Source organism: Apodemus sylvaticus, chromosome 3 (assembly GCF_947179515.1).
Source record: "Apodemus sylvaticus chromosome 3, mApoSyl1.1, whole genome shotgun sequence".
In the NCBI taxonomy this organism is placed as follows: domain Eukaryota; kingdom Metazoa; phylum Chordata; class Mammalia; order Rodentia; family Muridae; genus Apodemus; species Apodemus sylvaticus.
Window position 1 is genome coordinate 57,843,521 of NC_067474.1, and position 16,917 is coordinate 57,860,437.

At 51.9% G+C, this 16,917-nt stretch overlaps 1 protein-coding gene across 4 annotated transcripts in view; it reads right to left on the reverse strand.

Annotated features, from left to right (window-relative positions):
• Window positions 1-572: 572 nt before the first annotated feature.
• Window positions 573-16,917, reverse strand: part of Pax5 (paired box 5) — a 187,195-nt gene continuing 170,850 nt past the window's right edge. For all 4 annotated transcript variants that reach the window (XM_052176398.1, XM_052176400.1, XM_052176399.1 and 1 more), the window contains 2 exons: window positions 12,025-12,111; window positions 573-6,550 (listed from right to left, as the gene is read on the reverse strand). In XM_052176398.1, coding sequence (XP_052032358.1) covers window positions 6,474-6,550; window positions 12,025-12,111 — 164 coding nt within the window. In that variant the 3' untranslated portion in view covers window positions 573-6,473. The remainder of the gene's footprint in view (window positions 6,551-12,024; window positions 12,112-16,917) is intronic.

Consider the following 16,917-nt stretch of genomic DNA (forward strand, 5'->3'; position numbering starts at 1 on the left):
TAAAAACAAATAAGATCAAATCCTTTTTCTGAACTTAAAAAATTACTTTTATTTTAGGAACCAATAAAATTATGGCAAATATTTACAAATAATTATCTCACATAAAGGTTACATAAAATCAATTCTTCACAAGGAACAGTCACTCATGAAAAGACACAGATATTGAAACTACGCCAGTCTTATTGCATGTCTCTCCAGCTAATTTAAAATAAAGGTATTGCAGTCAACCATTTAACTTAAAATAAATCCACAAATCCCAGATTTGACGAGAAAAAAAAGTTTAAAAAAAATTAAATCAGTATCCCATCCCAGTCCCTCCCAAGTCCCACCCCCAGCTCCTTCCCCTCTCCCAACAAAAGAAAAATAGTCCAACATCTTTGGCAAATTGGCACTGCTGTAATTACATTCAAATATTATCACACACAAAAGCAACACACATCACTAAGGAAAAAAAGCCACCAATATTTCAAGTCAGTTCTACTAGGAAAAAAAAGAATATAAAACATACACACTTTTAAGAAGCTTTTTGTTTCTCAATCTGTTGGAGACAGATCGTCTCCCATTTTCAAAGGCAATTCAATTGTGTGGTTTTATTTATTTTTTGTTGGTTTTTTTTTTTTGTATTTTTTTAACAAGCGTCTATGCAGGCATCACAAACTTTGGCGGATACAGTAGATCAGTAGATATGTCTTTCTTTGATGCTGGAAAGGACTGTCCCTAGGACACGGTTAACCATCTAAAGAATGAAGAGCAAACCCCATGTGTCCTCCTGGCAGAGTTCCCTCGGAATGTAATCTGCAGTTCTACAAATACTCAATGTCTGAAGGCCACTAGAGGGTGAAAACCCAGGGCAGCACTGTCCACGGGAGCCAGGACCACACTCTGGTCAGAATTCCACCCCCTGACCACAGAGGGGTGAGCCTGTAGCCAGGCAGGGAAGAAGCTCGCGGCAACGGCAGGCCCTCACTGCCCACTGCCCACTGCCCACACTGTGCTGGAGGCTTGGGGCTGGGGCCAGCTCTGTCCCTTTCTGAGCCCCAGGACAGGCTGCTGCTAGGTCTGCTCGCCTGCTGGGACTAAAGGCAAGGAATGCCCGCAAGAGCTGGCATCGGCAGATTCAGCAGTTCTTCTGAGTTTCATGTCCTAGCATTGGAGTGTGTGAGTTTGTGTATAAGTGTGTAAGCGTATTTGTGATTGTGTTGGGGGGAGTGTGTGACTGTGTGAATGTAACAGTGTGTGGATGTGTATAATAGTGTGGATGTGTGGGACTGTGTGTGAGTGTAGGAGTGTGTGTGTGTATGTGTGTGTGTGTATGCTCGCCTTTCAATGCACCTGTGCACATCACATGGAGAGGAAGGCCTGACTCTGAGGCTCTGAGTCTTGCAAGATGTTTAAAATAGACTTGGGATTTATTTTCTTTTTACGTTTATAGCAATTAATTGGCTATTGATTGGTTGGAATGTTCAACTCTCCATTTCCTCAGATACAATAAAACAGTTTCATGAAAATGTATTCGTGCTTCCAAATGAGGAGGCCATTAAACGGGTTCCTTTCTGTTCCACTCAAAGGGAAACGCACCATTTATAAATCAAACACCTCTCATGACATGATCTTAGGGGTGCTTTTGGAGATGAGGGGTGTGGCATCTGCATGGTGGTTTGGGGGGACTAAATGCCCACGTTCGGCAGCCTTAGCAGGTGAGTGAACCCCGGGAGAGCAGGTGAAACTACAGGCTGGTCTCCTGAAGTCAGGCCTTAGAGGCAGAGAGAGGCACAGAGCTGCTAAGTCCCTAGTCCTTCACGCTGTCTTCCTCTCTGCTCGTGCTCAGAGCTGTCCAGGCTGAGGGGCATCCATCAAGATGCAACCAAGATGTCAGGGCATTCCCACAGTGAGAACCAAAGCAGCAGCAATGGACGGTGCTGCTCAGGCGTCGCCGGTGTGGGCAGAAGACTCTAGTATCACCAAGTGGCTGTGTTCCACGGATGTCACCTGATGTACTAAGAGGAACCTCTGGATTGAAACCCATCAATGGCAGTGATCTGATATGAGTTCTCTGTCTGTCCTGGAAGTGTCCAGGAACTGGGCCTTGATGCTGAGGAATTACCAAAGACAGAAAGATGGGTGCCTGCGGCTCCCAGCATGCAGCTCGGTCTACAGCCAATGGAGATGCGTCAGGACAGCACCTGCGCAAGGGACTCACTATGTGCTCTGCAGCTGGCCCTTGGGGACCCAGCACCACTGCAGGAACAGCCTGAGCTGACAGCAGGGAAGCGTGGATCAACTCTGCGGCTCCCTCATGAATATGCAAAAAGGGATCTTGAGGTCCAGGGATGTCAAGGGCCAAGGGGCTGAAGGGGCCACTGGGAGGTAGGGCAGACTGCACGCAAGGAGTCGTGGCCTGGCTGTCCAAGTCTCCTACATGTATTTTGTTTCCTTTTAAGAAATGCATGTGCCTTAGGCCTCTTGGAGGCTAAAGCACTGAAGGAATAAATTTACCCAGGTGCACCAGTGTGTGCCTGGAAACCATCAGAGGCAGACTCTAGACGGTGACAAGGCCAGGACTACCGCGGAGCTGGTCTAACCTATGGGGTCGACCCACCCTAGCCTGGCCTGCGCAGGGGACTCCCGAGAGACTGTGTGTCAGAGTCACTTGCTCCTAGTATTTGTTTGGGAGTGCTTGGTTTGTTTTTAAGATTTGCTCCCCATGGCTTGGAGTTAAATTCTAGCCGAAATGTCACCTACCAGGAGCTAAGGCTGCCAAAGGCAGGGCAGCCACTCTGGCGCCTGACTCTTCATAAAGGGATTTCACCCTTCAACGCCCTGTGGCCACATCTGGGGCTCTATACATAGAGAACCAACAGCTCCCTTCACACCCACCACATCCGTTGTTTCACCCACTGCCACCTCCAGAGTCCAAGCAGCTCACACGCCTATCGCCTCCCTGCCATCTTCTCCAAGTGTTCATGAAAGAGCAGGAATGAAGAGCATGAAAGAGGAATGGAGGCTTTGCAGGCCGGCGATGGGCGGAGTCAGCCTGCGATGGGCGGAGTCAGCCTTTAGACAGCTTTTTTCTTTTGGCCAATGGAGTGTTGTTTTAAAAGTTTTCACTATTGAGGTGTCAGTCCACGGGCCAGACACACTCTGGATACCTGGGGCAACACCATACATTGCTGCTATGTCCCCTGCCCAGACCAGAGTGTGGCTTTGAATCAGCTGTCTGTCTGTCTGTCTATGTTTTCTGGCCTATGGAGAGCCAAGGTTCTAGCCCAGGCTCTCCTGCACCTTGTCACAGTTTATTCCAAAGTAAAAGGGGCAGAGAAAAGAGAAATCGGGCCTGCTCGTGGAACTGCTGCCTACTACTCTAAGAGCCAGAGCAGGTTCATGTCTAGGCCCTGCCAGGGACTGTGGCACGGGCTTGGACATGGGCTTGGGTCCTGGGAGCCTCAGGGAACAGCAGGGAAAGGTTCCACACAAACAGTAAGTGTTCCATAAATGTATGTAAAGATTGAAAGTTACAGTGCTAACGGGACCAGCAAGGCCCAGACCCTTCCTGTTACTAGTCCAGTTTCTGGGTTCTGTTTTCCTTGTTGCATGTCTGGGAATCTCTGGAGGACTCAGGGGTGAGTGTCTTCAAGCCATGTGCTCTGTGACGGGTGCTCAACCCTGTGGGCAAAGCTCATAGAGCTGGGAATTCATTTCATCCTTGTCTTCACAGTGAGCCCCGAGTGTCGGGGTCTCTGCTCCATGGGGGAGTGGAGCTTTACAAAGCACTGCACAGTGTCGGTTATAAAGGCTCAATCTCTGAGAAGGTGCCTTGGCAAGGGGTTGGCGGGTCTGCTCTCTAACCCAAGTTCTCAGGCTGGAGCTAGACAAATAATATGAAAATACCTTTTTTCACAAAGTTCAAACAGGATGACAGAAGTCAAGGCCTGTGGAGCCGTGCCCAGGCCTCCTGGCTCGGAGCTGCTAAAGCCCCCGACTCTGTTCTCTGGCACTGTACGTCTGTGGTGTGAGCGTGCGAGCCGGAGAGAGCAGTGTGTGCGTGAGCGGCGTTGCGCCGCTGGGGTCTTGTGCTTTTCCCTGGCATCCCAGGAACCATGGGGTTGTCTAATAAATACAGTCTCCAATCTGAGGACCAGCAGCACCTCAGGAGAGAGGAGGAAGATGGGGCTACATCAGGTGGCTGGGGAGGAGCCACTGTGGGGCAGGGTGGGCATGCTGAGGAAGGAGTGTGGAACTGAGCAGCCTGTTCGGGGAGGCTGCCCCCTTTCCAACAGCTTGAAACTGCAAGAAGCGCAGGGTGAACATCACTAGAGGAGAAGGATGGCAGGGACAGGGAAAAAGGAATGAGGGCGGAGCCTTCTCCTACCTTAGCTGACAGGTGGAGGCTGGTGTCCCTCAGTTCCTGGGGGCGGCCTGGGGCTCTAGTTTCTTTCCCTTGCCTAGCAAGTTCCCCAGGTTCCAGGCCTGCTTCGAGCTCACAGGCCTTGACTCTGGCATGGTGACTGGGGAACCCTGGCAGTTGTACTGGTTTGGAAGCCTAATCTGGAGTTCTGGGACAAGTAGTGCCTCCTCCTGCTGTCTTCACAGCCACCTTCTCTCCCAGGTACAAGAGAGAGGAAGATAGAGGTGACAGAGACCACCATGTCAGAAGTCAGGGGCCCAAATCCCAACCCAGTCACTGCTTAGAGCCTCCACTATTCGGAGCCATAATTTCTTTCTTTTGTCCCACTCCTCTGTTGGGGGTATTGAGGCACAAAATACATGGGAAGGAGGTCTGTCTGGTCTCCCTGTCTGGTTCTGGACTTCCATAAACTGTGCCTCAGTTCCCCTCAGGGACTAAACTATGTCTTTTTGAAGACTCCTCTGTTTCTAATTCTTGTTTTACACTTGATTGGAACATTAGCAAGACCCCGCATACTTGGTCAAGAGTGAGGGCTAACCTAGGTGACAGTCACCACCTCTACTCTCTGGGAGGAAGGGAGGAAGGAAAAATCATGAACTAAGCCTGCTGTCAGTCCAGCTAAGCCTCAGAGAGGTAAAGGGTCTGAGGCCCCACAGCACAGCCCTGGGGACACTATCATGTGAAATGGTCAAGTTCTCCATTATTATTATAATTTAGCCTCAGTTTAGACCAGGGTTCTTCTCTGCTATTCAGAGAAGTTTGCAAGAGGGACCGTGTAGAGAATAGAATTCCAGAAGAAGAAATTGTGTCACCGGGCACCCCAGACTCAAACCCACCCCCAAGTCACTCACCAGCTCCTCGCTGCTTGGCCTGTCCCTCCCTCGCCCTTTCTGTCTCCCACATATTCCTCTTCCTTTCCCACAGTGAGTTCCAGCTCCACCCCCTGTAGTAGCAGATTGATCTGCATGGGGTGAGTCAGGCACCCACAACCATCCCCAGCACCTCCGTACCCAGCCACACACTGTGCTTCCCAGAGGCAGGCAGGGTTGTGGGAGGGAGCTTGGCTGCCACCTGCAGGGTGTGCTGGTCCTCCAGGCAGGGATAAGTTCGTTCTCTTAGACACTGTCTCTATGACTGGGACAGGCTTGCCCAGAATCCAGTCGTTGGGGTCTCAAAGGACAGTTGTTGGGTGAAGTGTCCATGGCTGATGACCAAAGTGACCTGAGCCTGGACATGCCTCAGAAAACATATTCAGTTTGGTGGTTCTGGGGGTGAGGCAGGAGTATCACGGAGCCTCAGGTCCGCCCCTGGCCTGGGGCACACGATTTTTTGATCCAGACAGCCATTCAGAGCCACAACGGCTCAGCACTTGGATAACCTTTTGCTTTAGAACGGCAGCTGAAGAATGTCCCGGACAGTTCTCTTGGAGTCCCTTGATCAAGAGGAGGACTCTCGACACTGTGGTGGCTCTGTGGAAATGGACACAAGAAGCCAGGGCATCTCCTAGAAGCATATTCCTCTTGGGGGGAACCTCAAAGGAGACTTGCACCATGCAAGGTAGGTACTGTCAGCTTCAAAGACATCTTTGAGACACCTGACAGGGCACCAGGGCAGAGAGATGCCCTGTGCACAAGTGGAAGATGTCCTGGAATGCACTGTGGGTTGACCAATCTGCTCTGTCAGACCCTCAGGCCCACAGAGAAGCAAGACGGTATTTACATGGGTGCTGTGAAGCAATGAAACCTAGCTTTCCTTTCCAGGCCTGCTGTGGCGGAAACGCAGAGATGGTCAGACAGTCAGGGGGATTGGCAGGCTGAGCTTGACTGCAGCGGTCTTCAGATCAGTGGAGACACTGTCACCTCCTGGAGAAGCTCATCAAGTGACTCTTGAAATGACAAGGATGGAGAAGTCCAACCTGGACCCCGGGCAGGACAAAGGGGAGGAAGGGTGTTTCAAGTGGGTGTGGGATGGGGATGGGGATGGGGTGGGAGACAGAGCCCTTGGGCCCCTCTGTCTGTCTCCCTCACTGATGTGTTGTAAGTGCTTGGCGCCCACATGGCTCTGAGGGTCAGTGACGGTCATAGGCAGTGGCTGCGGCCGGTGGGGCAGTTCCTCGGGCTGCAGCACTGTAATAGTATGGAGAGCCTAGAAGACACAAGAGAGCACTGAGGTCAGACCTGGGGTCCCCCGTCCACCAGTCTCCCCACCTCTGTCTCCTCTGTCCTCTCAGGCACTGTTCACTCCCCCTTAGACCTCTATCCTGACCTTTGCCCTGAGGTCTGATCAGGTCTACTGAAGCCAGGATTCTGTCCTGGCTGCTACCCGTGGCCTCCCCTTCCTTCTGTGTGGCTTCTGTCTGCTTCCATGGCATTGAGAAGAACTGAGCAGTTGCCTCTACAGACCTCAAAGTCCAAAGTATTCAATATCTGGTCTTCTGAAAACCATCTGAAGCCTTACCTACCTACAAGAGTAAAGTGTTTAGGTTTTTGTCTGATTAATAAACTACTCCATGGTCAAGCCTTGGCTAGCCCCGCTGGGCTCATTGGCCACACTGACCATTACTCCAGCCATACTCCACACTACGCCTAGAGTTTATGTGTGACACCATCATCTTCACATGGGAGTTATTACATTCAAATGTAGGGGTAGGGCCAGTGACCCCATTTGCCAGACTCAGGACTCCTCCCTGGAGTTCCTGGCCTATGCTCGCACCCCCTTTCCTGTCTAGGTCTCCTTCAAGTCCCAGGGCCCTGCCTTCCTCCTCTGGGAAACTCTCCTTGGAGCTCACTTTCCTTTGCAGGCCGAGACTCTCTCCTTTGTGCATCTCCTCTATCTCAGGGCAGAGATCCTCAACAGGCAGGGCTGGCTGGGCTCTGGCCTTCTTGCCATCTGCTCCCAGTTTCCAGCTAAGGGGAATGAGAGCCAGGCATACTAGAGCTATTCCCAGGGACTTGAGGAGCTGGGGATGGATGGTGGAAATTGGGAGACCTGGCTTCATTCTCAGAACCTCAGAGGTTAGAGGAGCAAATCTTCCACAGTGAGGAGATGGGTGATCAGCAGAATCAAAACCTGTTCAGGTTACAAAGACCCTCAGTGCCAGAGCCTGGCCCTGACCCAAGGACTTGTGCCCTTGGTGAGGGGTTCATCCACCTCATCACAGTTTGAAGCGGACACTGGAGGGACAGCCTCACTGCTGCAGACTAAAGTTCACCCCAGCAGCCAGTCTTGTTGGGGTGGGCCTGGTGAGCTTAATCCCCAGAGGAGTTAAGCTCTGGATTTGTCCTGAAGTGTCACTCAGATCCAAACCAGCCACACACGTGGTTCTCCCAGATATCCTAACTAGGGGCTGAGCTCTGGGGTTTTCTTCACAGGCCCAACCACACCTTGGTGAAAGGCTAATGACTTTACTTCCCTGAATTCAGTTACTTTTGTCTTTAAAAGGGGGTCATGATGGGGCAAGCATGAGGTCACTGAGGAAATGGTCGCTTCCATCTGAGGACTTATATCCGTTGACATCAGCAGGTAGGAACTGTTACTGTTCCTCTTTATGGAACCGTGTCTAATAAGCAGCGGGTAGGAGGACACGTTAGCATCCTTCCCACTCTCAGGCTCACTGGCTGATCCATCCCTGCCCCTGACTCAGGCAGGGACAGCATGGTACCTCTCCTTGCTGTTCCAGCAGGCCCAGGCAAACACTTTACACTCAAGAATTCCCAAAGACAGTCAGTCTCCTGCTGCCTTCAAGGTCACTTCCCCGCACTCCAGCCCTGATTCAGAGGCAGCTGTCAGCCTCTGTTCTTGTGTACCCTTAGGGAGGGGCCGCCCTCCCTAAGGGTACACAAGGGGCAGGAAGTGGAGAGAAAGGCTCTGCGAGGCCTCCTGTGGTGGTGAGGTTTCCAACTCCCTCACACAGCTCCATTCACCACCCCTCAGGGCTTAGCCAGCCTGGGTGGCGGCCTTGGCTGAGGGTTTGATTTACTACAGAAAATGAAAACATCACCTCGCCAAGCACTCTGTCTTCCATGCCCATTAGACCTTCGTCTAGAATAAACTTGTCCTTCCTTCTGTCATTTTTCCTCTCTAATTCACATTATCATCAATTTACCTCTTGACACAGTCATTCCAGGCTGGCTCAGGGCTGGTCCCCTCTCTAATCCCTTTATGCGGCCACAGGCACCCCATTCTAATCCTAATTGACCACGGCTGGCTTTTCTGTTGCCAGCCCTGCCAGCTCTGCCTGCCCCCGCTGCCCCCTCCCCAGCCTGGCGGACCCTACAGGACAGGGGCTGAGCCAGCGCGGCACTGTCGGCACTGTCAGCGTTGACTGACTGTTGGTGCAGGAGTGTGCTGTGGATGCGTGACTTCAGGGGCTTGCCGGAACCTAAGAATACACAGGACAGGTCGCCACGTCCCTGGCCTCCTCCACCCCAAATCAGAGACATCATCAGACTGGGTCTTTGTAGTTGGACCCCATGGGATTTGTTTGCTTAAACCACTGAGAAGTCTGTGGCAGGCAGGGCTGGTGGCCAGGGCAGGCTAGAGCTATGGTCAGGTGGGTCCTGGGTCTTCATCAATATGCAAGCGGGATCCCTAAGGATTCTGCCTGTGCCTCAAGAGCTTCATGTTCAGTGCCTGTGTGAGAGGCTACCATGGTAACCATCCTCATTTTACCCCTGAACCAACTAAGGTACAGGCTGGTGGATGGCCCGATGCAGCCAGGTTACAGAGTCAAGCATTTCTCACGTTTGGAGCTGCCCTCCGTGGTGAGCACTCGAGCACTCGTCTTATGCTGCACTTTCCCCGTGTCCTGTGAGTTACCTTTCCAGCTTCCCTTGCTGCTGGTGTTTTATTTTGGGAGCTGCCCATTAGACTCTCCTGCCTTGGACTTTGGTTGAGAAGGATGCAACTTAAAGAAATGAGCTATAGACCCCGTTCAGTAGGAACGGATGTCAAAGACCTCCGTGGCTGCGTGGTGGGAGGGGACATCCTCTGATGCTACCAGGCAAGGAGGGAAGGCCGCATCATGGCATAACTGGTGGGTACCATCTGGCAGTCATGGGGTGCTTACAGCAGAGCAGCCTGCGGTGCAAATGGGGATGCTCCTGGCTCTGCGTCCCGTTCCCATCTACTGAGTCTGCCTGAAGATTCTGGAAACCCCCGATGTCCTCTACTAAAAATGTTTTTGCTTAAACTAGCTAGAGTGAGTTCGGTTGTTCGCAGTTATAAGTCATTAACCCGGTTTTCAAAACCAGCTGGCTGTCCTCCTCCCCACACAAGGCTTGAGGGCTGGGGGCTCTCACCTGTTTCTACAGAGGTCCCCTCCCAGCTGTTCAGGCTGAATTAGTTTGGGAGCTTGAGAGAACCTGATCACGTACAGCCTAAGGATACAGTCTCTGGGGTCAAGGTGACACCTTGTCTGTCATTTGCTCCTGTGTGACCTGGGGAGAATGAATCTGCCCTCACTTCCCTGTCTCTCAGAGTTCCTAGAATGACTCCCATAGAGCTTTTGAAAGGATAAAATGAGACGGCCCACATGACACATTTCCTCAGTGCCTAGTACAGTTAGCAAATGCTCACTTAAATAATCAGACTTCTGAGTCGGCTTCCTCCTCCTTAACCTTTCTCTAGCCCTCCTGAAAGCTCTCAGGAGTCAGCACAGGAACTTGCGGTTGATGCCCTCTCACTCCCAGCCTGCGGGCTCACAGGGCGAAGCCCAACATTGTGAGCTGGGAACTGGATTTCACTCAGACTGGAGCAGAAAGGCCTCAGACCACCACCCGCATCCCTCAGACAGGTCACTGCCCTGAGACTGGTTCCTAACTTCTCAGCCTGGTTCAGAGTCCCTCATTCCTTCATATTCCACAACCACCTCAGCCATCACTGTGTGGTTTTGTCATCACTGCAGTGCCCCTTAAGTCCCCAGAAGAAGTGTCACTGCTGATCTCTGGGATGCTTTGTGAAAAGCACACATGGTGAGTCCTCTCTGCAGGGCTTGGTGCCCCCATCGGCTGGATTTCTGCTCTTCTTGCACTGCCTAGGCCATGAAGCCATGTGTAGAAGTCCTGTGTCAGTGTGGTTTCACACAGCGCCATTCCCACAGGCCCAAGACCAACTTTGAGCCCCATTCCCTGTGGGTCTCCCTGTAGTACTAGGACCAGGGCTCAGTTGGAAGGAGGTCTCCAGGAGGGACTCCTGGGTTTGAGCCAAACTATGGCCTCTCTACATCTGCCGGTCACTCTCACATCTTCCTGACTGATATGGACAGCTTGGCCGACTCAGAGTCCACGTGAAGGGAAACAGTAGCAAGAGCGTTCGTTGCTCAATGCTTAAAATGATTTTGACCAATCAAGAGAAAGACACCAACCCACAGACTTAAGACCCCTGGGAAACCAGAGCTAATGAGCGTCAGTGTCTTCTCTAAGGCAGGCTGGAACTCTCCATCACACAGGGGCATGGAACACCAATCGGCAGTGTCCCTTATTGCATCTACCATTGTGTGTGACACACCACAAGGCTTGGGGTAGTCAAGAGTACCAAGAATATATCCCAGGGCTCTCGTGGTAATAAGAGAGATGTAGCATCCAGACCGTGTGTCTGTCTTACTCAAACCAGATTGGGAATCAAGGTTTGGCAACTTGAATGTGAAGACTTCGGATTAGTGCTTTTCTGATAAAATCTATGGTTCTTGGTCCTAAAAGAACTAAGGATTCGAGGAATTAGCTGGCTCTCACTGAGGGAGGCCTGGTTAATGTGGACAGATAGGCCAGAGCTGTCTCGAAGACTCCTCCACTTTCCTTTCAGTGGTCCAAATAGAACATCCTTGGCTGACTGTAGGGATGAGGTCAGTATTGGAACCTGCAAACTGATTGGCTGGTTCCCATACTAAGTGGTGACATCTGCATCCAAGTTTTTTGTTTTAAGTTATTTTAACTTTGGTGGACAGTCGTCAGCTGGCTTCATATAGGTTTATGCCAACAAAACAAAGGGCTCTTCTTAAACCTTGGAGAACAGTTAGATTGCTTGGTGTGTGTGTGTGTGTGTGTGTGTGTATGTGTGTGTATGTGTGTGTATGTTATGTGTGTGTATGTGTGTGTGTGTGTATGTGTACCGATGATATTCACAGACCAGGCTGGCTATGGCAACGGATGTTCTGCCAATTTGAGTCTTGGATAGAGGTTAGGCACCAGCTGAGCCCTACACAACATGCCTTGGCAAGCCACAGGGCAGCTGCTTCCTAATGGGGCTGGCACCAATGATGCCCATAGCAGACATCATTAATCAATCACTGGGCCTCAGAGCCCTTAGCAAGACAGTTTTCTCAGCAGCCAGCGCCAATCAACACACGTTTGTACTTTCAATGCCTCTTCTTTAGGGAGTCTTCACTCTCTTTAATGGTTCTTAAGAAATGAGTTACTCATGGGCGAACACTTTCCCCGCCTTCTTTTCTTCCTCACATTCCCACGACCATGGCCTACAGTAGTGCTAGCTGTACTAAGACCACCATAACAGTACCACATGCATGGGGAAAGAAATGACCAGACCTCAGAAGGGACTGTGGCCGGCCGAAGAGGGCAAGCGGGGCAGCCACAGACCCAGGGACCCCACAGGTCAGCACTCACCGAGCAGCCCTGGGTTGGGGAACCTCCATGAATCGTTGTAGGAGGAATACTGAGGGTGACTGTAGGGACTTCCAGAAAATTCACTCCCTGCAGGAGGGGGGCAGAGAGAACAAGACAAATGTTAAATCAGGTTCTGAGGCAGTGGGCTCAAGTCAGTTTAAATGCTGGCTATTGATGACGCTTGTCTCTTCCGTGAGTTTAGGGTACTTTTGGTAACCAGTAACAGCATATCAGGGTTCTCCTCTCACCCAGTGAGCTGTCTATTTCACCCCAAAGCCCTTGGTATCCATGGGAATGGAGGCCACAGAGCCATCATATGTGTGTGGGGGGGAGTCTCTGGGCACAAGTCCAGCCCTCGCCTGCTCGCTGTTGGCACTGGCCGAGGCTCCCAAGGGACCCTAGTGGGTCAGATCCATTCCGCATTACATCATCTCTAGTGTGGTCCTCGGTGCCGTGAACTCAGTGACTGTGCCCAGGGCAGCGGGCTGGACAAGGGCATGAGACACGGGCTACCCCATGTGTCTGCTGACAGGAAGGGACAGACTAAATGCTTATGAAACAAAAGAGGAGGTGGGGGGTGGTCTTCCAGGCACTGGGGAGGAGGTGTTGTTCATGGCCTTGGTCACACTCAGGCAGGTGCACGTGGGCGAAGGGAGAGCAGGCTGAGCCCAGAGGACAGTTCACTCAGATCCACAGCCTGCAGAGCTGGGCACTTGCCCCTGGCTAGTCTCGGGGTTCACAGCAGCCCCAAGGGAGTCTTCTGCCAGCAAGGCCAGCCTCAAGTCCCGTCCCCACGTGTTTGTAGTGGCAGACTCTGCCCATTTCCTTCTTCCTTCTCCTATAGCTGGGGCCCCAGAGGGCAGACTGGGTTCCCTCTCCTCCACACCGAGTGCCCATCTAGCAGAGGCTTTGGAGCAGGACATGGAAAGTCAGAATACCGGATGGTTTTCTTAAGCCCTCAGGTAAGGCCCTGCCCTGCTGGAGGTGACAGGAGTTACACGGTCCTGAGGGAGTGCCTGCGGCCAAGCGTGACTCCATGATCCCCCTAAAGGGAATGTACAAAGGCCAAAGGGCAAGGGGCTTTGGAAGAGACCTGCTCTCCTCCCACCTCACAGGCAAGCACAGGCAGAGCATGCACACCACACACACACACACACACACACACACACACACACACACACACACACGCTCCTGCTCAGGCCTCTCTGGGGGCCACTCCCTGCCTGACAGGCTGAGCCTTCCAATTCTCTGTTTTTTATGCCTCAGCGGTCAGGGTGCCAGGTTCCTGCATACAGAGGGAGAGAGTAGTGACAGGGCTGGGCCACACAACTCAGCCCCGACAGAGGCTCTGCTGCTTCCCCCCTCCCCTCCCTCTTTCTTTCTCCTCTTCCTCCTCCTCCTCCTCCTCTTTGAGAAGCAGGCTGGGGGAAGGGAAGCGCTATTACCAAGGCTCTCACACCCATAAACTGTCCTGCCAGAGGCACATCCTGAGCGCGCCATGCCTGCCTATCTCTGATTAGCACCATCGTGCCTACTGCCAGGCCACCTCTTCCAAGAAGCCTCTCCGAGCTTCATCCCTAACCGGGAATGTCTTAAGGCCGCTCAGCTGGAGTGAGTTGGGGTAAACCCTCTAGGTTCTAGAGACTAGAGGGAGAGCCCCAGACAGCGCCATCAGCTCTTCCACCTGTGTGGCTTCCAGGAGGCACCCTGTCCGGTCCCTCCTCTGGCACACAGAGTCTCCTGCATCGTCCTCTAGTATCCCATTGGCCTTGCTGTGGGTCGAGTCCTCACAGCACAGGAGTGTCTGTTCCTGAAGGTTCTGCCCTGCCTGCTCCCAGCAAGCACCCTGTTTGTCGTCCCCAGAGTCCCTGAGGCTCTCTCCTTCCCCCTTCCTGGGCTCCATTCAGGAGCGGCCCTCCCTGGGATGCCTGCCTACCCTGACCAGCTCATCCTTCTGTCCTGCCACGGTTTATTCCACAGAGCTTATCACTTTCCAACCTGTCTTGTTCATCATGTTCATCTTGTTAATTATCTGTCTCTTCCTCGAGGCTGAAACCTCCTTGGGGACAGAGTTTTGTCTGTTTATGTCTCGATCCCAAGCTTAGCACCAGGCTTGGCATCCATCTAAGCATGCATGGATGACTAATTGTTAAGTGAGTGAGAGAGTGAGTGACTGAGGGAATGAATGAATGAATGAATGAATGAATGAATGAAGGTCAGCCAGGGACATGTTACTGAGTGGACTGAGTGGACCTCTTGCTTGGATAATGGCCACCATTATTAGCTCCCACAGCCAGGGGTATGCTGTGGAATCTTCTGTGGGCTAAGATTCAAATTCATTTCTGATTCATCGTGCATCACAACATCCTTGACCTAGGAGGAAACACCTGCCTGGACCCTGACCTGGTGTGTTCAGAGTCATGGTGAGGAGGGTACCTGAGTCCTTGTCCTGTGCCATGCTCTTCAGAGTATTATACTCTTGGAATGGGATCTTGGCCATCTCAGGCCCTTGAGGCTGACCTAGAGGCTGTCCCACCACCTGTCGGGGGCTCTGCAATGATGCCTGACTATCTCAAGTGCTCTATAGTAAGCTAACATTGTGTCCAGAGTAGAAAAGTCACTAGAGACCTCACTACCAAGGAAGCTGTCCACAGATTCGGTTCACACGGTAACAAAGCTGGTGGTGGTGGTGGTGGGGGCAGCAGACTGACCAGGCAGACGCCACAGTCCTTGATCAATTGGCAAAGGGACAATGGTGCGGGGCCAGGCTTCACGGGCTCAAATCCCAAGCTTGCCTCTTCAAAGTTCCAGAAATCCCAATGAGTCACTCAGTTCCTCTGTGCCTCAGTTTCCTTCTCTGTAAAGCTGGGGTAATTGCAAAGCTCATGTGGTGCTTGTAGAGGTTCAGAGAAGGCCCAGCACATGTCAGCATGGTGATATGCTCCTCCATCAGTCCCCAAGTCCCCCTGGGCATCCAGGATCAAGCTGAACCTCCCAGCCACCCAGGGATGCTCACAAAATTAATAGAGCTGACTTTCAGTTGTGAAACATTTTCTGTTGGGCCAGAATGTAACTGCAAGGCCAAGTTCCTGTCTCCCGGCCCTGGACTCTTGTCTTTAAGACATTGTTGTCCATCACAGATTCTGTTTCTTCATTTGTCAAAGGACAGGGAAGACCAAATGCTGTAGCCCAGTGGTTCTCAACCTTCCTGATGCTGTGACTTCTTCATACTGTTCCTCAGCGTGTAGTGACCTCAACCATAAAATTGTTTTGTTGCTACTTCATAATTTTGAATTACAGTGTTAGTATGTGATATGTGACCCTTGTTGGGTGGAGACCCACAGGTTGAGCACCACTGCGGTAGATCCTTACTCTCAGCTGTGGGGACGCTCTTCTCTGTGGTAGGCCTGGGTCCTCATCATCATCCTCACGCTGAGGAGAACCTCGTCCTTTGCTGGAGCCTAAAGCAGCAGCTCGGAAAAGCAAGGCATATTCAGCTCAGAGTCCTCGGAACCTTTTGGTCCACCGAGACCAGTCTTAAGGTTGGTTAGAACTCCAATGAGAAAGGCAGGGACTCTGGGCCAGGCTGGAGCTGGGGCTGGGGTTTGAGGCCACTTGGTGTGCGCTGTGGGATGGCAAGGCCTGTGGCAAACCTCAGCAGAGGCAGCTGCAGGACCGGGTATGTCAGGACAGGAGGGTTCTTGTTAGCTGGCACTAGGATCCAGTCAAGGCTGTGGTTAGAGGGGTGAGGTCAGGGGACCTTCCAGTTGGCTGCTGCCACAGCAGAGGGAACTGACTGTCCACAGGTACAAAATCCTCCTCTAGAGCAGCCTTTCAGAGAGCAGGAAACCAAAGTGTCTGGTTCTAGTTTTTGTTGGGGCTTCCAAAGGTAAAGCCAACAGGCCCGAGGTCAAAGGTCATGCAACCAAACACCTTTCCTTGAGTTCATCCAGCAAAAAAGACTGTGCCCTACCTTGAGTCTCTTTGCCTCTTTCTACTGATTCATACTCTGCACACCTCTCAAAGGAACCCCTTAAATCACAGATTCTTATTTCTTATTAACAAGAAGGGTTCTGTATGTCCCCAGAAGGGAGAGGAGGTCAACTTGTGTCCAGATAGTTGTCACTCAGACACCTGTTAGTCAGTAGGACCTGCCACTCAGTGGGACCTCCATCCAAGAGGTACGGAACACACTGGCTCTCCTCCAAGGCAGTCATGGGTTCTGCCTAGAGTTCAATGTGCAGAAGCATCTGAGAACTCTCCAATAGCAAGCTAGTGCCAAACAACTGACCATTCTAGTCAGTGGAGTGGCCCTGCGAAAGAAGCTGGGGGCGAGGGCCCATAGTGAGCACACACGCTGGTCCCCTCACAGTGCCATGGGAGCACAAGGGAGGACTGGAGTCAGCTGACAGCACTTCCTCTCAAAGGCTGTGTGGCCTTGGGCAAGTGACTGAGCCTGTCTGAGCAGTCTCCACATCTTTAGTATGGACTAAAAAAATTATGTCCCCACACAAAAGGTCAAGTTGACATTCATCTCTAGTAAGGAGTGTTAAGAGGGTGGAAGTAGCTGCTCAGTGGTGGCACATGCCTTTGATCCCAGCACTCAGGACGCAGAGGCAGGAGTTCAAGGCTAGCCTGGTCTACAGAGAGAGTTCCAGAACAGCCAGAGCTACACAGAGAGACCCTGCTTCAGAAGAAGAAGAAGAAGAAGGAGGAGGAGGAGGAGGAGGAGGAGGAGGAGGAGAAGGAGGAGAAGGAGGAGGAGGAGAAGGAGAAGGAGGAGGAGAAGGAAGAGAAGGAGAAGGAAGAGAAGGAGAAGGAGAAGAAGGAGGAGGAGAAGGAAGAGAAGGAGAAGGAGGAGGAGAAGGAGGAGGAGAAGGAAGAGAAGGAGAA